We start from the raw sequence: 22,511 nt of genomic DNA, 5'->3' as shown, positions 1-22,511 counted from the left end.
TAAGTATTCAGGAAAATGCAAAATATGTATATATGTATATATATATATATATATATGCGTGTAAAACACAAGAATGATAAAAAAAATTAGGACATAAAATAGCATAGACATAAAAATCAAAAATTAATAATAATTCGTCACAGTTCTTGCTCAGTTGTAGTTTACAACATACCCCAAGAATTCAAGCATATGTATACATATTTATATGTACTAACCATGCTAACTGGTTAAATGTGCACTAAGCACAGCTTGCGCTTTGGTATATTTCTATCATATTAAACCTTTTTAAAAAAAAATCTCAAAAGTTAATTCAATAATTAACGAAATAAAGGGATAATAATGATAAGAAAAAATATATTGGGAAGTCCTTAAATATTTTTATTTAAAAAATCAAATCCAAGAGCCTATCAAATAAAACGAAAAGGTAAAAAAAAATGTAATTGGGAATGTTTACTAATAGGAAAATAAATAAAAAAAACATCGCTAGCTTGCATTCTGGTCGCTATCTTACTTTTATTCCTAATTGTGCAACTATACAATTAGAACACAACTTGGATGCAAAACTTTTTTTTGCAATGGAATGGCAAAAGGGGCATGTAACAATTTCTTCATTCGGATTAATTTTAGTGAGACTCATGCTACATATTTTGATATTGTCTATAAAAGAAAAATAAAAAAAAATATACACATTGAAATTATCTGCATATTGCAAACTTAGTAGTGCATTAAATAAATTGTTTAAATTACGGTAATCGTTCGGGTCGTAATCAATATTGTATTGCTCTGTGCTCTTCTGTTCACACACAATTAATATTTTTTTTGCTTTTATTATTTCTTCGTCTGATCCTTTTATGTTTTCATAATTTCCATTTATTAATCGTTTAGCAAACTATAATAAAATTGAAAAAAAAAAATATCGAATTATAAAAGAAAATTAGTAATGATATAGAATATTTGTGGATCTAGCCCATTTTCAATCAAAGAAATAAGAAAATACATGATACAAAGTTCACATTAGTGTAAATAAAAATAAAAGAAAATATGTGATAAGAACATAGAAAATAAAGTAATAAACATACCGAGCCAGCAGTAATATAATTTTGAGCTTTCCAAGCCAAACCCATTCCTCTTCTAAGGACAAGATAAAGATGTGAATTTTGTAAAGAACAACATGTAAAATATGCCATTAATTCTAAACTTCTTCGTGGATCATCATTAGAAGTAACATTTCTTTCTTCTTCTAATCTCATAGCCAAAATGTAATTTGTACACATATTAAGATATTCATTTAATTCCTTTTCATTTTCATTTTCATTTTCATTTGTATTAACAAAAATCATACTATATAAAATATTTCTGAACAAAGATAAAGCCGATGGAAATTTTCCTTGAGTCACTAATTTATGTGCTTTTTTTACTTGATTAAAAAGGAAATTTTTAGTAATATATGTTGTATTTGTATTATTATGAACATGGCCAGGTAAATTATATTCGTTAATATTTATTGGAATTTTTAAGGGAATAAAATTTTGAATAGGTGTTATATATGCATATGTAGAAATATAAACATTTTTTATAATTTGTTTGAATGGTTTCATATTTATAATTCCATATTTTTTTGAAATTAATTTTAAACCAATTTGTATATTTCCTGCTTTTATATGATCACTAATTTTACCATTTTTTTTCAAACCTTTTAATATCATATTTTCACCCCTAACTATTTTTCCACCTTTATTATTATTATTCAAATTGAACAAATTATTATCATGATTTTCTGGTAAATCAATATTTATATCATCATCATTTACATCATCTTTCCAAATGTCATTATTATCATCAAGGCTGCTATTTTTATCATCATATTTTTTATCTATATTATTATAATAGTTTGGATTATTATCAAGTTTGTTTATTCGACTATTAATATGAGTCTGGTTGTTAATAAGTAAATCATTATTATTTGAATTAATATTTCCTATTTGTTCTTTATATTTTATTTTATCTGTTTCTTTTATTTTATTTTCTTGAGCAGTGTAATAATAATTTTGTGTATTTTCTATAACTTTAACTGGCCAGTTATATGAACTATTCCAATAAGTTAAATTGGGATCGCCATTTTTTTCGGAATTTTCTTTAATTTTAATCAAAGGAATAGGGGGGGATAAATAAAAAGATTTAGTGGGAATATAATTACAATTAGTAACATCAAAACCAAATTCCTTTTCTGATAAATTGATAGGAATATTGTAAAGGTTAGAGCATAATAAAGCTAAATTACACTGATTTTGTTGTATAAATATATTTATTCTTTGTTCAATATCTCCAATATATAATGAATTTAAAAATGTCGAAATAAAATCTTTACGCAGTAATGAAATTGATAACATTTTTTTTAATTTTTCTATATTTCCGCTAAAAAAATATAAAAATGATAATTTATCATATGCTTTAATTTTTTGTAATGAATATTCAGCTATTTCATAATTTCCTAGCAATAATGCATGATTACTTAGAATATTCCAAATATGTTTTTTATCAATTTTTTTTGCAGCTTTTAATGCATTTTCAATATGCCCTAACTGTATAGACATGTTAAAAATTATATGATTATTATTAACAATTTGAAGAACTAAATTTGCAAATCCTTTTTTCTTAATATATCCAATTAAGTTATAACTAAAATAAATACTTTTTTTTCCATTATTATTTTCAATTTTATTTTGAGAATTTCGATACATTTCTAAATAGTAATAAGCCATTGCTTCATCATTATTAATTAGAGCCAATTTAAACATATATTCAGTATCGTTTAATTTATCACTAATTATATTATGTTTTCTATTTATATAATAAATTTTATTATTATAAACTTTAAATAAATAAACTGATTCCTTCATATATTTTATTAATCCTTTTTCGCCATTTGTTAAAAGATATTTTAAATGAGTATGTGTATTATATATAAAAACATTTTTATTTCCACAACTATCCCAAGTTCCTGTTTTTATTCTTATATTTTCATGTACTGTACATAAATGATTTAAATCTATAGTAGTAATTACAATATTATATTTAAATACAAAAGCTATATATTCTTTGACAATTTCAACGGATGTGATTATATCTGTATGGTGCATTTCATTTAGTATACTTTTTAAATTTATATCATATAAATATATTTTATTTTCTGAACATATAATAATTTTATTATTATTTAATGAATATATATGTTCTATTTTGAAATATACTTCTATTCTTTTGTATAAATTATCATCTGGAAAGTTATGTATATTTATTATGTACGAGAAACTCGTGTTATTTATTCCATTATTAATATTTTTTTTTTCAACAAAAATATATTTATTTCTAGAAAAAAAAGTAGCATAGATACAGCTTTTATTTTTAATTATATAATTAACAGATTCTGTATTAAATGGTGTATCATTTTCGCTAGCTGGTTTAATCGTTGATATGTTACCTCGTTTAACCCAAGACTTTAATACACCGAATGGGGAATTTGAAAATGGCTGTGATAAATTTCGATTAGAATTATTTGAACCTGTATTTATACCATTGCAAATAATTAAATCATAAAAAAATTTATCTTCTTCTTTATATAAAAATATTATAGCAATATGTGTAGTACAAAAATTATTAACAAATAATTTGTAATAATTAGAAACCATAGGATTCGTGTTTTTTTTTACGGGAAACATATTAACATATTCATTTGTATATATATTATACATAACAACTTGTTTATCTTTACAATAAAAAAGTGAATTTTCATTTTTATCATATGGGCATTTTTCTTTATCAAATTTAAAAATAACCATTCCACTATCATGTCCAGATGCAATCAAATTGGAATTAGGTTTAAATGTTAGAACCCAAAAACGATCATTCTCTCTTCTAAATGTATGAATACAAACCCTTTTTGTTATATCCCAAATACGCATGGTTCTATCTTCACTATTACTTAATAATAAATCATCATTATTTTTATGAAATAATAAACTTGATACATTATTAAAATGCCCTCTTAATGTATCTAATTCCCAACATTTACTATCATTATATCTCCACAATTTTATTAATTTATCATCTGAACCAGATGCAATAATAGGTAAATTATGATGAAATGTACAACAATTTATTCCTTTTTCATGTCCATCTAATATAAACTTACAAATAGCATCTGAAGCTCCAAACATATTATTATTACTATTTTGGTGATGAAGAGATGATCCCATAAAATGACTATTCATTCCATTATCTATATTAACACCTAACAAACTATTAGATACATCTAGGCCATATGGTTTTTCTGAAATAGAACCCACTCCAGGTATACCATCATTACTACTATTCATATTGTTGGAATGTATTACATTTTTTTCACGCAATAATTTAATATCCCATACACGTATAGTTTTGTCTAAACTACCCGATATAATCATATCATATACTGGATGAAATTCAGCAGACATTACATAATGATTATGACCAGTTAATATGGCTATACAAACTCTACTTTGCCAATTCCATATACGAATAGTTTGATCGTCAGAAGCAGATAATATCCATGGATAGCTTAGATGGAATTGTACAGTTCTTATATAATCTAAATGTCCAGTTAAATTAAAAACACATTTTTTTAAATGTATATTCCAAACTTTTATTAAATAATCATCTGCGCCACTAACAAAAAGAGGTTGAGCGGAATGAAAGCATATACCTCTTACCGGTCCTTCATGTTCTTCAAATTTATTTATCAATATACCTATTCTATAATTCCATAATTGTATTATTCCATTATGTAATCCCGCTAATACCAGATCAATCTTTGGGTGGAATGAAATACTTTTCACACGTTGACTTTTAGTTTCGCATTTTACTAACATTTTTTTGGATTTCCACAATTTGATTAACAAACTGAGGGTAGTGAAGGGTATTAAAAAGAAAGATATATATATATATAATTTAATATATTATAGAAATATGAGAACCCCAACAAATTATATTTTTATAAATGTATGGATATATATATTTGACTGAATGATGTGGGTAACACAAGTAAGAAAAATGTTATATATAAAATAATATTAATCTAAAGATGGACATGAAAAAAAAAAAAAAAAACATTAAATGTGTTACGGAAAGAAAGTAGAAATGAATGCAAAAAAAAAAAAAAATTATATTTATGAAGTAAGCTCACAATATATTTATCAGTAATTTTCATACTATATGCATATGGTTATGTAAACTCCAGGCTAAGGTGTATTTTTTTTTTTTTACAAAAATAGAATATTATATAAACATATATTTATATAAAACATTATGTATTGTATAAAAAAAAAAAAAACATGAAAAAATGAATAAATAAAAAAATTAATATATTTTTAGTGTCATAAAAAACTCTCTATTTTTATGTTAAAGTTGAGATTTATTCCTTCGTTCTTTGTGCCTTTTGATGTTTGTTTTATTAACAAAGATAAAAAAAAAATAAAATAGTAATATATAAAGGGAACGAATAAGTAAAAATATAAATTTATTAACAATAAATGATAGAATAAAATTATTTTTGCAAAATAATGAACAAATAATATAATAAATAAAAATATATATGTAAATATATATCCCCATGCATACACATAAATAAAATATAAATATATGCACTAGTATAAAAAACTATTATATATATACAAAAAAAATTGTGAATTGTTGTCAGATTTTTAACTCAATGGCTATAAAAAAAACAATACATTAAATATGGTTCTTTTATTTTTTTAGTTGGCAAAAATTCATATGAACATATGTTTAAAAAGTGAAAAGTATATTTCTTAATAATCTAAAACTGTATAGATATATATAAAGGTATATTATATGTAGGGCGATTGGTTTTGATAAAAAAAATACTTTTTATGTTTTAAAATATAGTTTAATGCAAGTATATATCATCAGACTTATAATTGGGATTATTATTGTATAGTTTAAAAAATATCAAAATGTGCAAAAAATATTTACAAACAAAAGGGAACATACATATAAATCATACATTCAATGGACTTTTTTAAGTAAATATATTTGTAGTAACTAAGTTAAATTCTAATTAGTATATTATATATGTGTATACATGAATTTGTGTACATATACATGTACAATGATATGCAATATATATTGGTTAGTACCAATTGTTTGTGCGGAAATTTACAATTTATTTAGAAAACTCATAAATGGTTAATTGCTGAAAGGTTAAACAAAATGATAAAATATTATAATTGTTTAAGAATATATATACCCATTTTATGAGGATATACTAAAATAATAATAACATATACCTTCGAAAATTCATCCTATATTATTTTATGTATAAACATTTGCACGCATATCAATATGGCTATAAAAAATTGTAATATATATATATACAGCTTTTGTAGGTAAATAAAAAATAGCGTTTTATTTTTTTTTTCAAGGGGGACAACAAAATAAAATATAGTAGAAAAAAAATGAGCATTAAAATTGTTGCATAATATATATAATTTATATATATTTTTTTAAATCGTTATTTAATTTTACTAACCTTATATCATTTTTTTTATTATTCTAATACATTTTTTTATTTTTATGTTCAAGTTTAATGGGGAAATATTTTTAAGTAAAAGTTTTTAATTAATTTTTTTTTCCCCAAAAAAATTTATATCGATATAAAAAATGTATGCTCCTTGAAGAATATATATAAAATCATATCAAATTGGTTTATATATAGAAATTACTTTTTTTTTATATTTTTTCATTTTTATGTTTTAATAAATTGTCCTAAAAAAAAATAAAATGACATCGTTTATTAAATCGACGAAGCTTAATTATTTTTTAGTGGGAAATAAAGATATTACATGGTCATATACATATATGTTCGTATAGTAAAATAAATATGTATATATATATATATATACATATTTATTTATACTTTGATAAGAATGTATAAATTAAGAGCTGTATATTATTCACAAGTTAATTAGCAATCGAAAATCTTCATTATTTTGAAGAGAAGACAAATTTTATACACATTAAAAAAAACAGGGCCTACGCCTTTAGACTTTTGTTTAATTAAATATTACAACTACAACTGGATAATCTATTTCGCTATATATTACTCTGTTTATATTTGTTATTTACTTTTCGTATACGAGCGCAGCTAGTCATGTACATGAGGAGAGTTCGTTTGATATTTATTATAAAACTGCATATTATTATATTATTCAATTTATTTTTCATTTTATTAGTTTAAGATTGTAGTTAATATTGTTTTTTGTGTTCCTAGCGGTTTTAACGATCCAAGCCCGTGAAAACAGGTCATATTCTACAAATACCTGTAAAAGCATATGTATGTTTATGTATGTACACAAATATTTTGGAATTAACAAAAAAAAATTTTAAACGTGAAGTTATCTTTTAAGTTGTTTTTGTGAAAATGGATGTACAAGAAATCGATGAAAAACTCGTGACGAACGGTAATTATGTTAGGCATGCTTTTAGCAATCGAAATATAAAAATAAAGGTGATGGATGCTGTGAATAAAATTGAAGATTACAACATTTTTCAAAATGAAGCTAGCCAAAATTGTCAACTAGCCAAAAATAAAAATAATAAATTTTTATCCTTAAACGAAAATTTAATATCAAAAATACGAAGTGAAAGTTCAGATATAATAAAAAAAGAAGGACAAATTTTAGACGTAAATTCTAGAAATGTATGTTATGCATTAAAAAGTGGAAAATTCCGATTAATAAATCAAAATGGAATAAATACTACAAGAATAAAATTATTATATGATAGCGAAGTTTTATATGTCAGTTTTAATCAAGAAAATGGAAATTTATTATTAATTTTAGATACTAAAGGACATTTATATATATACAATATTAATGAATATATAGTTGAGTTAATTTTTTGTTTAAATTTTTCATCTGTTCAAAATGAAAAAAAAATTTCTGACCAACTGAAAGATATATTGCTTCCAAATGATACAGAAGATGAAAATAAAAACATTGACAACGTTAATAAAAAAAATGAATTAGAAAAAAAAAATATTCCCAAAATAGCTAGCTGGATACCAAAAAATGATAAATTTTTTGTTACAGGTCATAATAGCTATTTATGTGTGTGGAATATTAAAAAGTTATTGAATTTTATTAATACAAATAACATAAATTCAGAAATAAATGTAACACATGAACTTATTTCTAGTTGTGGTTTTAAGATATCATTTGGAAAAATATTTTATAAATATAGTTATTTATTTAACGACATGTTTTTAGATAATACATATAATCAAGAGCAAACTTATAATACATTTTTAAATTCATATTGTTTTAGCTTAGATGGAAAATATATGCATGCTTTGATTAATAATTATTATTCCTTAATTTGGAAGATTCAAAAAGAGGATCAAACAACTCGACTTGTTTTGGTTGGTTTCCGTTCCCTACACGAGCAATTGGTTAATGCTCGAAAATATTTGAATTTAAATGAAATAAAACATGTTTTAAAAGTGGAAAAAAGTAACATTGAATGTCAAATTGAAGAAATAAACCAACACACAGATAAAGAAAAAGAAGGAGTTTCAGAAAACGGTATTAATCAAAATAATAATAATAATAATAACATTGAAATATCCTCAGTTCATATAATAAATACTTTTGTTCAAAATAAGGAAAATGAAGGCAAATTAAGCGAATATTATTTGTTAGTATTCCATAATGGATGTTGTATATCTCTTTTTTCCTTTAAAAGATTTAATGATTATTCAAATGTGAAACATAATAATAGTACAGAAGAACGTACAGATATACTAAATGAATATATCGAACAAAATATTTTTTTCGATAAAAGTATTACAAATATAGAAAATGTAGAACTATTTTTAGATCCTTCTGAATTTTTTGTTTTCTTTAACATATCTTATAATGTTATAAATAAAAATCAAGAATATATAAATAAAAGTTTGTTATTTGTCATAGAAATATTTAACAAAAAAAGACTAGATTTTAATATCCATCCTAAATTTTTATTATTGCAAGGTCAAAGGATTTTGCCATTATGCTCTATAAGGATATTAACAATAAAAGAATTTATTAAATTTGCAAAAGTTTTAAATGTTTCAGTATCATCAAATTCTATTAATCTCTTTATTTTTTCTATAACATTTAACACTGCAAAAAAAAATATCAATGTCAAATCATTCTCGGTTCCGATTCCATTATTAATGGGTGATATATGTGATACTCAAAAGGACCATGAAAAAAAAATTAATTTATATTGTTCAAAAAGTGAAAAATTTAATGAAGATATTGAACGAAATAAATTTAATCATTCTGATAATTGTATGGATTTTCCATCTTTTTTGGATTCCAAAACGAATACTCCTTTTGATAAAATTGATTCTTTTCATGTTAAGATGGATTCTAAAAGATGTGTATCTGACATAAATGCTAATGAACTAATTAGAAGTGGTGATACTAATACAGAATTGAGCTTAGTGAATAAAAAGAATGAATCAATTAATCTTGATTCCTCATTTTTTGATACAAAGAAAGATGAAGTAGACAAATGTGGTGAAGAAAAGATAGAACGTGAATCGATTAACACAGAAGATAATCATATTATTCATAAAGATTATGATAAACTCAGCAATTCCAAATTAAATAACAATTATAATGAAGTAAAATATGATGATAATTTTATTGACAACATTATTTCTAAAATTTCATTAACTGATAATAAAATTTGTGAAAACACATTAAATAAAACAGGGGTATATAAAAAAACTGAAAGAAATGATATAGTTAATACTCACGAAATGTTAGATAATAAAAAAGAAGAAAATTCAAAAAAAAATAGGTTATTTATTTCAGATCCTGTTGAAATAAATAAAGAAGAAATTCAAAATGATGTATATTTTAAGGAAACAAAACATATTGTTGATATAATATTTTCTAGTTCTTCAAATCAAAAGGATAAATTTGATGAGAATGATCAAATATTATTATCATGTACAGATGAAAATATTGAGAAAGAAAACCAAGATGAACTAGCCAATAATAGTAATAAAATAGTTGGGAATAGTAATATAGATATAATAATGTCAACACATGAAGACGTATTGAAACGATTTATGGATTTTAAAGATGATCAAAATCGGGAAGCATATGAAAGCGAAATTGAGAAAAATGATGAAAAAAAGGAGAATATCGAATTGATAAGCCAAGTGGATAACGACCAATTAAAAATAAATGAACAAACAAAATATTATAAAAAAGAAGAAGAAAGTCAGGAAAAAATATTACCTCAATCTCAATTAAAAGATAAAAACAAAGTTAAATATGATAACGAAAAATCAAATGCAAATTTAGAAAGTGAAGTTTTAAAAAAAGAGAAAAACATAAATTCGTTTTTTCACAAATTAGGATTTTTTAAAAACAATGTGTCAAATTCGGCATCAAAAAAATTGAAGAATGAAAATGACCATATTCAAGAGAATGAAATGTTAAATGAACAAATTTCGGAGGAAAAAATCGAAGAAGTTAATTGTGATCTTGAAAATAGTATAAATAATAAGATAAAACAAGAAAAAATAGAGAGTGAAGAAGTTGGGGGGAAAGAAAATGATAATAATTTCAATAACAAATGTAATAATGGTGATACACAAATTTTAGATACAAATTTAATAAAAGTTAATGAAAAAGAGGTTGAAAATTATATAAATATGAAAAAAGATGTAAAAAATAATATACAACCATGTACTGATGAATCAGGAGAATTGAATAATTATCCAATTTATGTGAATGAAGATGTTATGAAAAATATCTGTAATAAAATATGTAAACAAATGGGTACAACGATATATAATACTGTTTATAATGAACTAAATAAAATATGCCCATTAAAAAATATGAACAAGACAGGTGAAAATGGTAGTTATTTTTTGGATGAGTGTCGAGATAAAGAATATAATGAAATTTGTGCAATGTCAAGTAGGTGCAATAAAAAAATAAATGAAATGAAAGAAGAAATTATAAATTTAAAAAATCAAAATAAAAATATGAGTCTAAAATTGGCATCAATAAATAATAGTATATGTAAAATATATGAAAATATAAAACATTATGGAAATTTTATGAAAAATCCAAAACAAAATATACAAGAAATAAAATTAGAAAAAATACAAACCGAAATAAATACATTAAAGAAATCGGTTAATAATATGGTAAATAAAAGTTCAGAAAATTTGATTACTTTTCTAGATGATTTTAAAACAAATATAGGTAAAGTATTACGAGCAAATAATGATAATTTAAGGAAAATTATTCAACAAAATTTAGGAGATAATGAAAAAAATGATAGAAATATATCTAATATTAATACATTTTATAACGACCTAATTTATAACAAAGGAATGACAGAATTTTTAAATCAAGTTCATCAAAATGCTTTAAAAAAAATTATGCCATCAGTTATTTCATCAGAAATCCAAGTTCAATTTTCGAAAAGTATAGTTCCAGGCATGAGAGAAGCATATAATACTGGATTTCAATCTATAACAGAGCCTTTAAATGAATTATTGGTAGAAAATAGAAAATGGTTAAATAATAAAGTATGCGTAATTGAAAAAGGTATATATGAAAAAACTCAGAAAAACAACGAAGAATCTTTAATTGCTATAAGTCATAAAATAGATGCATTAGATAAAGAATTTAAAATGTTTACTTATAGTATTAATGAACAATTAATATATCTTAATGAAAATATAAAGGTTCTAAATAAAATTGTTATGAATCTTAATAGTAAAAAAATTGATAACCAAAAAATGGTAACATATAATGAAGAAATGGAATTTGAAAAAAAAGAATATAGAGAAAATGAAGATGATGTATCAAATATAAATAACATAAAATATACGAATAAAGCAAGCAACAATATTTCATATAATAATAAGCGTGCATCTATTGTTGAATTAAAAAATAATTATGATATAGAAGATGTTGACGACGAAAAAAAAGATGAAAAAAACCCCAAAATTGAAAAAAAAATGGATACTTCAGATATTATAATAAAAGGAAAAATTAATCAATTATTAACTGAACATGAATATAATCAAGCATTTACATTAGCTTTATCAATAGATATAGAAAAAAATACAAATGCTTTTTGGGTATTACAGTTATGTCATAGATTTCATGAAAAAATGTTTTTAAATGAATCATTAACTATAAGCCAACCAGCTTTATTGAGTATTTGCAAAATATTATGTGAATCTTTGATAAAAACAATTAATCTATCTTTAGAAGAATCAGAATTTCGTCTTAAATGGATCCGTTCGTGTATGCAACAATTGGCTTTAAATCATTCCGATTTAATGAAAACAAACGCATTTATATTTATGAAAAATATGCATAATAATATATCTGCATTTAGTTATTATGTAGAAAATGAGTTAGCAAAAATTATGGGAGGCAATGTCAATGATAATAATGACCATGACGAAGAAAATCGATTAATAATGAAAAGACATCTCTTTAAAAATAAAATCGTCTTTAATCAGAAGCAAACTACAAATGATAAAGAAAAAGAAAATGAAATTAATTCACATAACCATTATAGCTTGAATAATAACCACTTAAATTATGGTTCAGAACAAAATAATTATCAGTATAACAAAAATATGCTCATCGTTTTACAGGAAGAAATATTCCATATTAGGAAGTTGCTCAAACGGTAATTATACAACAAACGTTATGCATTATTAAAATGTATGTTATATATATATATATGACCATGTATTATATTTCGGTGTATCCTTTTTATTTTCATCATTTGATATGTATATATATTATTTGGATCCATTATTTGTTGTACAGGATAATAAATAGTATGAACAAGAGTAGTGCATAAATAATAGCAAGCAATCAACATTAAGTCATATTTTGCATATCCATGGGGGTAGAAAATGTATTCATGCTATATGTTTTTTTTAAATTCAATAACATTAACAAACATTCAAGGAAAGAAAGGAATACATAAACAACGTCCATTCGCCTCTACACCTACATGTTCATAAAACACAGTATTTATTTTGTTTATGATGGAACCATTGAAAAATGTCAGCATTAATTAATTTTAATTTTTTAATTTCGCATATTACTTTATTTTTTTACAACAATTCAGTTCTAGATATGTATAATGAAAACCCACTTTATGAAATGACATATTCATGTTTATGTTAAAAGTTGTTTTGGTTTTCGCGAGTTTATAGTTTTAAAAATTTATCAACATCGCATAATATATGCATGTTAAAAATTGATAAAGCCCACAGAATTAGTTTAAAAAAATTAAATGAATATATTAATTTTATTTTGATTTATAGAAATGTTTTTTACAAAGCGATCAAAATTAGGGCATACCTCATTAAATAATAAAAATAATTTAAGGAAATTATATCATTTTTTTTTTCGTTAATAATATTTGCCTGTAAAGTATTTTTCTATTTTTAGATCAGAGTTTTATTCATGTTATATACTCATATAGTATATATCGACACAAATCGACAGACATACATATATATATTGTGTGCATGTGGCATGTGAGGGTGTGACTCCAATCACCTGAACAGTGCATACAAATTATTAGTATTTTCGTTTTTTATTTGCAATATTAAAAAAAAATGATAGTTTATGTGTAATAATTTATGAACGTTCATAAAATTATATATTAATTTTATTTTATATTAATTTTGTACTTATTACTACCATTTTTTTATCTTCAATAAATGCATAGCTGAATAAGGATTCATATAATTTCAAATTTGTTCACCAAAAAGAAAACTATGCATTAATTAATTTTACATAATAAATAGATATAATTAATTTTATGTGATAAAAATAAATAGAATATATATTCATGCATACCGTTACCTAATAATAGTATGTCGCATAAAATAAGGATAACAAATCAAGGCTACAAATTATCACTAAAAGTACAAAGAAAAATTCTACCATTAGTATTATATACAATGTAATAATACGACTTTAAAATATATGGAAATGAATACATATATATTAGTATATGTAATGGTTTTCCTGTGAACATTTCCAATGGTTTATTTATAGCACATACAAAAAAGCGAGAAAATTAAATATAATAACAAATCGTTAGTAAACATATTAATATAGAATAGGTAGAACTATTTTAGTGACTTAAAACATTTGTACATATAGAAATAAATAAAATAAGCGTTTGAAAAATGTTTACTAAATAAAGATTGTATATTCTTTTATTTAATTAGTCTAAATTAATTTTTTTTATTATATAAATTATGAATAATGTATTTGAATTTTTTAAATAAAATTGCCATATTCTTTAATATTTTTCATTATTTTTTCTTAAATTTTCATCATTTTTTCTTAAATTTTCATTATTTTTTCTTAAATTTTCATATTGTTCATTTTCGTAACCGTTATCATGCATATATTATATCACATTGTATATGTAGCAAATATGTTTGTAAAAAAATGGATAAATAGTAAATATAACAATAATTATAATATTATATTATATATTTTTTTGATATTTTCATAATTTCCTTTTTTTTCACAAGTATATCGGCCTTTTCTTTTTTGAATGAATAATTTGATATGCATAAGAAAAGGAAAAAATAAAATAATAGAAACCCATATATATATGCATCCATAATACTAGATATATATTATCATCAGCAAAGATAAATAAAATTTTTACTTTCATATCTTTATAATTTTTTACATAAATATATAATATTTCTAACTGTAAACATCAACTTGCCACTTTTAAATAAATTAAATTGATAAGTTGCCATAAATAAACATAAAACACTACAGTTAACAATTTCAGTTATATACATGAATATAGATAAGGCATATTAATCAATAAGATGAATAAGAGAATTTTGCCAAATGGGGAAGACAATAATGATAATAAATCGGGAGTTAATCGATATATTGTGAATCCTGATGATCAATTGGGAAATGAAAATAATAGTTATAATTTAAATAATCCCGAAAATGAAATAAAAGAAGAAAACTATATTGGGGGAAATAACCATGATATTTCTAATAACATGAATTGTGATGAAAAAGATCATTTAAATTTTATGATAGATAATTCCAATGATCATAATAATTATACTGGTCTTAATATTGGATCAATTAGTAATAACAATAACAATGCAAATTTTAATAACAATAATAATAACAATATTTTGAAATGTTCAATAAGCGGTGATATAGATAGTTTCATTGGGAAGCATGGAATTGATAATAATCGAAATAAACATTCATATTATACAAATGAAGGAAAGAAAAGGAAAGGAAGTAGATATACTATGCCATTTTTAAAAAAAGAAAAAAATAATGTTAACAATATGCTTATTTTAAAAAATATTCCTTCTGATATTGATGAAGAAGATATAAAATCTCTTATAAAACCATTTGTAAATAACAAAACTCCTGAAATAACATTTAATGATGAAGGTGTAATAATAAAATTATATGACGATGATTTACAAGAAAATATTTTTAACTATTTCAAAAACCATCCAACTCAAATAAAAGGATCATTTTTTGAAATAAAATTAACAAAAATGAATGAAGATACATCAACTAAAGGAATTTTAGAGAATCATAAAAATAATAATGGAAATATGAATAGTGGATATGCAAATAATGAATATAATAATAACGACCTTTATGATATGCGTGGGACGATTGAACATTTCGATAGGGAAAACTCAAAGGATAAGTTAAATGATAATGATAAAAGAAATACTAAATATAACAAAAATGAATGTTCAAAAGTAATTTTAGTATCTGTTGTAAATATGCAATATCCTGTTGATATGGAATTAATTTATTATTTATTTAGTAAATGTGGAATAGTTGAAAAAATTATTACTATATCAAAAAAAACATCAATTTTTCAAGCTTTAGTGCAACTTGAATCGATTCAAGTAGCTAAAGAAGCAATCAAAACATTACATAATAGAAATATATATGATGGATGTAATACTTTGCAAATTCAGTATTCATTTTTAAAAGAGCTTATAATTAAAAATAATAATTCGCAAGCATGGGACTATACTACACCAAATCCTCAAAAAAATAAAAATAATTTTTCTTTTCAAACATCTCATGGGGTTTTACCAACTCCAACAAGTAAGTAGCCAACATGACTAGATAAACAAAAATTTATTTTTATTATCTCTACGTTATAAAATTTAATTTTTTGTGCACATTATAAAATTTTGAATTGGCTAGTCATGTGCAGCTTTTTTTTTTTATTTCATTTATTTGTAGGAAATATCAAAGAGACTGAATTATACAAATTGTTAGAAAGAAAATTTAAAATTGTCGATTTTGAAACAAAAAATACATCAAAAACTCCTGTCCTAATTTGCTATAATATTCCCAAGGATTATAGTGACGTAAATAAGGTAAGCTCATTTTTATATCGACGTATTTGTTATTATTATTGCTCATATAAATTTAATATAATGATTATTCCATAGTGTGCATAAAATATATGTTCCTGTTATATATACTTTTATTTCATATTTTTTTCTTATTATTTGTTGCTTAATAGCTATTTAACTTATTTAGTGTATATGGATATGTTTCAAGAATTAAAATATTGCGTGAAAAGCCAGATTCAGCTCTTATTCAATATTCGAATTATTTATTTTCTTCATTGGCTCAAGAATGTTTACAACATGCAAAGATTTGCCAAAACATTTTGGAGTTACATTTTTCTAAAATATATGATATAAAAATTTCTTATCAGGATAAAAATAGAGATTCTTATAAGGCGAAATTTTTTAGTAACCATGATCAGCGATATGGGGTTAGTTCAAATTTAGAAATTTCGATTTAATATATAATACTTTCATTAGTTCTTACTTTATATGCTATCTTTTTTTGTTCATTTATCCATTCCACAAAAATAATAGTAATAATAACGTTACATTATCAACCATATTGTGAGAAATACATACCCTTTTGTTCTTAACTGCTTGTTGCAGATATCTGACCAATTAAAATATGTTAAAGGAGCGTGCAAACCAACAAAAACTTTATTTATATCGAATGTTAGTGAAGAGGTAACAGAAGAATGTATAATAGCTTTGTTCAACAAATATGATGAAATCAACAAGTTTAAATCTCAACCTATAAAAGAGGGCAAGAAAAATTTTACAGCAACTATTGAAATGAATTCAGAGGATACGGTAAGCTTAAAACGAAAGCGGTTGAAAATGGCAAAAAATTGGAAAAAATTGGAAAAAATTGGAAAAAAAAGTGTATGAATGCTTTATTTTTCTAATCGCATTTTTTATTTAAATATTATTTTTCATTTTTAGGCAACAAAAGCTTTAATGGATCTTCACAACTTTCAACTTAAAGATCGTTGCATGAAAGTTTCATTTACAAAAACTAAACTGCCATGATTGTAAAAAACAAAATGTCCATAAATACGCATGTATTGATAATCCTCTTTGGTTACTCAAATATCTTATCTCTATTCTTTTTAATGTCACAAAAATGTATATAACATTTTTGTGTTTTTTCCTTTAATTCTTTTTAAATTGATTTATTTATTAAAAAATATTAATGTAATTCATATAAAGATAGCATAAATAGGGAATATGCATCGCCGTGTTTTATATATACCATTTTAATTTAATGTATGCAAGTATGTATGTAGGAATGTGCATATACTATATTGTATATTTCTACAAGCCCTTACTTTACGCCGTTATACTCTATATCTTGTTTTTTTTATTTTAATTTCTTTTATATATATCTATATATATGCTCTCTATATATGCATTACTACCATTATTAAAATTATTCTATTTAATTATGTATTTTGTTTTAAGATGTCTTTTTCTGAAACCCTATCTTCTTTTAAAATCCTTTATTTCAATAAAATAAAAAACTAACTTAAATTCTGATTGAAACATGTCATATTATCTGGTTTTCAACTTTTTATTCTATCATATTCTCTCTTTTCAATGCTTTTCAAAATTTTCTAGCATTCATAATTTTGTTTTAAATTTTTTGAGCTATATATTTTTCCTTTTTTAGCTTATAGCCATATGTCGTGTTAATTATATCACTCCTTTTTGATGATATAATTTTTTTTTCTGATTTATTTTTAATCAATTAACAATTGTTTATACTACATATATATATATATATATATGTAAATTGCACACAAGTTTTTATAGGCTTATATATGTAAAAATATACATGTGTATAGACAAAGTATAATAATAAATTATATAATCTTTTGTTTTGTTTTATTTCACACATTTTAATTGTTTACTATTAATGTAATATTAACATCCTTTTTTGTTGTATATATATAAATATATATTATAAACTATTTCATTGGCTAAGCTAAAATTGTTTTTTTCCAAATCTTTCCTAATTTTACGCATATCATGGATTTTACTATTTTTAAAAATGATAAAAATTTATCATTAAATGGAATAAAGTAAGCAAGCATTCGAAAAATGTGAACATTGTGAAAACAATTGACATGATTTTATGTAATTAAAAAAAAAAATTATTTTTATTTCAGCAAAATAGTTGGCGATGTCTATAAGGACAACTTGGATTATTTGATGAGGGTGTGTAAAAAAAATAAAGAAAATATAAAAGAATGAAAATTTGGTTATTCTAATTAATCATCGTTTTGAAAAGTATACACGATTGTCTATGTTTTATTTTTTAAGAAAAATAAAAGTGAATTAGAAAGACGAGAAACTGATAAATTTAGCTACGAAATTGAAGTATTTTTAAATTCTTTGGATGGCGAAGAAACACGATTATATGAAGAAAAAGACAAAATAAAGGAATCATTTCAAACTATTGGTTTGCTACATATATTATTTCTATTCAATCTTGTATATACGTGTATTTGTATTTACATATTATTTTGAATATTATCATACATATATAAATCCATATTTTTATTCCAAAGCATTACAGTTAAAAAATGTGAAACGATCTATCATTAAAACGGAGGAATATGTTGAGAATAAGGTTGTCTTATTACGCTCTTTTATTTATCTCTTATTTTACATTTTTTTAATAAAGTAAATATTATTTAAAATAACATTTATTATTGCCGTGCAGGTAAAAGGAGTGATGTTAAAAAATTCTCAAAAAATATTTGAAGTTTTTAAAAAGGATATTAACAACTTATAGTTTAATAATAAATAAATTGACAACTACATTACATTTATTTTTTTTTGTTTCCTATTCACATTTTTCATTAATTGCAATTACTTGAGTAGCACTTATAGAAATGGTGGCTTTGTATGAATTGCTTATTTTTCTTTATTTTTTTTTTCGAAATTGCTAAACATGTTAGACAAACTAGTCAAAAAAAATAAACAAGTAAAAACGAAAAAAACATATTTCCATTTTAAGAACCTAAATATACCAATGAAGTATACATACTAATGTTAAATTTATTTTTAGTATAGAAATAAATGTTATATATAATTGGAAACTTAGTATATACCCGAAATAAAATAGAAAAAACAAAATACTTAAAATGAGAAAACAGTCAGTCAAGTAATATACTATTAATTGCTAGTCATAATATATATAAGTGGAAATTTTGAGATAGTTGGTGAATTATTTGTTTTTTTGTTTTAATTTAAACATATATAGGCATATACATTATATCATTGTATAAGTTATATGGAATAATTTTGTTCAGATATTAAACTGTTAATTTTTAATTTGATTTTTTTTTAATTAATTATCATGTATATATAATTTGTTTTGGAAATAATTATTTTCAGTTTGTAGCACTTTAATTTTTTTTTTTATAAATTTGTGTGTTTTTTTATTTTAAAATTTCAATATGTTTATTTAATAGCCTTTAATATTAAATATTTTTTTTGAATTTTATCCATTTTCAGCTCTTTATTTTTCCTGATTAATTTTATATTTACAATGTTTTCCAATAACTTTAAATACTATTTTATTTTTTTCGCATAATATATGTTTGATATATATTCATTTATTATACATACTGCATATATAGGCATGTATGCATGTGTTTTAAACTTTTATATTTTCAAAAAATAAAATTTATTTCCGTTTTTTTTCAAATGTATTAATGCTACTTTTTTCTCATTTCACACTACAATATTTAGTCACCTATTTTTTACAATCATTTTTTATCGCGCTTACCATTTGTTATTAAAGAATGAAATATACAGACAATAAATTTAAGATATAAATTTTGGTGCTGTTTTAATTCCTAATTCTATAAAAAATATTTTCAAATATTATTTTATTTTTATTGTAGAAGAATTAGTTAATTTTAAAAAATTTCACCAAAACATAGTTTAATCAATTTTATGTGTAAAAAATAAGTTTTAAATGGGTATAAATAAACTACGTTTCGTATAAAGGCGCAAAGACAAATATTAATATACAAGGAATTTTAATTGTAGATTAAAAAAATAAAATACATTTTTCCCTTATTTATATATGTCAAGACCAATAACCTTTTAGTTTCACCAAAAATAAAATTATTATGTTTATTTAATTTTTTTTATTAAATAAATATATCATATATAATGGCGAAAAATCGACTTTTAATTGAGTCTCGGGAAGCTAAAAAGCAAAATGACCCTGACATTTTTTTGTCACATAGGTATGTTTATATAAAAACAAAAAAGAATATCATTTTATTTTCCCTTTAATGTTATTCTATATCTGCAGACATACATCTTCATTTTATAGTGATTACAATTTATACGAATGGGAAGCAATAATAAAGGGCCCAAAGGACTCACCATATGAGGTAATTAAAAAAAAAAAAAAAATCCACCTGACATGTTCATGTTAAAAATATATATTTAATTATTTAGGGAGGAAAATGGAAACTAAGTATAAAATGCAAAAGCACATACCCAATTGACCCACCTATGATAACATTTATAACGAAAGTATTTCATCCTAATGTAAATTTTACAACAGGTATAAGACTTAATAAATCTATATACCTTCAAATTTTGGTTATATGAGTTTTTGCACACATATTTATATAGCTAGTTGATTTTATTTGTTTTCCTATTTTACGATCTAATTATTTTGTTACTTAATTTTTAAGGAGCACTATGTATGGATATACTAAAAACAAATTGGAGTCCCGCTTGGACAATTCAATCCTTATGTCGCGCTATTCTTTTTCTTTTGAATGAACCAAACGCCGAAAGCCCATTAAATTGTGATGCAGGTAAAAATGTTTTCATATATATGTATCCCCGTTATATATTATGTATATTTATTACTTATATTTTGAACTTTTTTTTAGGCAATTTAATACGGTTTGGGGATATAAAGGGTTTTAAATCCATGGCAAAAATGTATACTAAGGAATATGCGATGTGATTGTGTTTTAGTAGTTTAAAAAGAAAAAAAGAAAAAAGAAAATATGGAAAACAAAATTTAGGATTTTTTTCCCTATTCATAATGTTTGTTCAAATGTTTCTATAATATGACAAAAACATATATCAATGTGAGTTATTTATTTCTTTTTATCTCATAAAAATGCATATGCAATATAGCCCATTTTTTTTGTTATAATTTAAGCTATTCATTATATATATATATTTTTTTTTTTTATTTCTATTTATTGATACTGGGTTATTAACATGTTTATATTTCATAAATGAAGATTAAATCGTGTATATATAATTTTTATAACTCTTTAAATTCGAAACAAGATTGTTTTAAATACGCTTATTTGTGTGTGTGCAAAAGTCTAACTTGCTTGGCGCTAAAATAAGGCATATGTAATTAATAATTTGAAGTAAATACGTTTGTATAAATACCATAAGTTAAAAAAAATAAAAATATTTGCTGAAAAAGCATAAATAAAAGGTATTTTAGTAAACCAAAAAAATTATATCATGTAAAATATAGGGTGAATAAAATGATAACAATTATGGTCTCTTTTATTAAGACATTTAAATAAAATAAAAAATATATATATCAATGAATTTACAACTTTTGAAAAAATTATATATAAAAGACACAAAATTTTAACAAATTAACTTCAATTTTATAAATATGAAAAATAGGAAAATAAAATATTCGCTTATTTTATTTGTAAATATATGCATAGACAATATGTAATTATTTAGTTTATATATTTTCCCCCCTTTTGAAATTTTTATTTTTCATAAATAATAAATATTAAAAAATAGAGAATAAATATCAAGTACCAAAAAATATAATAGTTCCATGCATAAAATCGTATGTTTATCATTTCCTTTTATTTTTAGCATTTACAAAATTGTATTATTTCAGCCATATCTATGTATATATACAGGATGATTTTTTTTTCTTCTTAATTTAGAAGGGGAGGAATGTACTATATATGCATAA

General features: G+C 22.5%; 5 protein-coding genes across 5 annotated transcripts; 4 read left to right on the top strand and 1 right to left on the bottom strand.

The window, feature by feature from the left end:
• Window positions 1-368: 368 nt before the first annotated feature.
• On the bottom strand, window positions 369-4,907 carry PBANKA_0105400 (coatomer alpha subunit, putative; the record flags this gene model as incomplete). The annotated part of the gene is made up of 4 exons (XM_034568127.1): window positions 369-404; window positions 512-657; window positions 748-889; window positions 1,080-4,907. 4 exons carry the CDS (start codon window positions 4,905-4,907, stop codon window positions 369-371), a joined length of 4,152 nt encoding a protein of 1,383 aa, XP_034419653.1.
• A 2,570-nt stretch (window positions 4,908-7,477) lies between these two features.
• Window positions 7,478-12,957, top strand: PBANKA_0105300 (conserved Plasmodium protein, unknown function; the record flags this gene model as incomplete). Its single annotated transcript, XM_034568116.1, has 2 exons — window positions 7,478-12,780; window positions 12,924-12,957. The coding sequence occupies 2 exons, from the start codon at window positions 7,478-7,480 to the stop codon at window positions 12,955-12,957; spliced, it is 5,337 nt and encodes a 1,778-aa protein (XP_034419652.1).
• A 2,014-nt stretch (window positions 12,958-14,971) lies between these two features.
• On the top strand, window positions 14,972-17,536 carry PBANKA_0105200 (polypyrimidine tract-binding protein, putative; the record flags this gene model as incomplete). The annotated part of the gene is made up of 5 exons (XM_034568105.1): window positions 14,972-16,250; window positions 16,392-16,528; window positions 16,678-16,935; window positions 17,114-17,317; window positions 17,450-17,536. 5 exons carry the CDS (start codon window positions 14,972-14,974, stop codon window positions 17,534-17,536), a joined length of 1,965 nt encoding a protein of 654 aa, XP_034419651.1.
• Window positions 17,537-18,535: 999 nt separating this feature from the next.
• Window positions 18,536-19,304, top strand: PBANKA_0105100 (conserved Plasmodium protein, unknown function; the record flags this gene model as incomplete). Its single annotated transcript, XM_034568094.1, has 5 exons — window positions 18,536-18,588; window positions 18,676-18,724; window positions 18,830-18,968; window positions 19,078-19,139; window positions 19,233-19,304. 5 exons carry the CDS (start codon window positions 18,536-18,538, stop codon window positions 19,302-19,304), a joined length of 375 nt encoding a protein of 124 aa, XP_034419650.1.
• A 1,391-nt stretch (window positions 19,305-20,695) lies between these two features.
• Window positions 20,696-21,512, top strand: PBANKA_0105000 (ubiquitin-conjugating enzyme E2 PEX4, putative; the record flags this gene model as incomplete). Its single annotated transcript, XM_034568083.1, has 5 exons — window positions 20,696-20,772; window positions 20,862-20,922; window positions 20,990-21,098; window positions 21,232-21,357; window positions 21,436-21,512. 5 exons carry the CDS (start codon window positions 20,696-20,698, stop codon window positions 21,510-21,512), a joined length of 450 nt encoding a protein of 149 aa, XP_034419649.1.
• Between the last annotated feature and the right edge of the window lie 999 nt (window positions 21,513-22,511).

The sequence above is a fragment of the Plasmodium berghei genome (genome assembly GCF_900002375.2).
Source record: "Plasmodium berghei ANKA genome assembly, chromosome: 1".
Lineage (NCBI taxonomy): Eukaryota > Apicomplexa > Aconoidasida > Haemosporida > Plasmodiidae > Plasmodium > Plasmodium berghei.
This window is presented reverse-complemented; position numbering and strand designations above follow the sequence as displayed.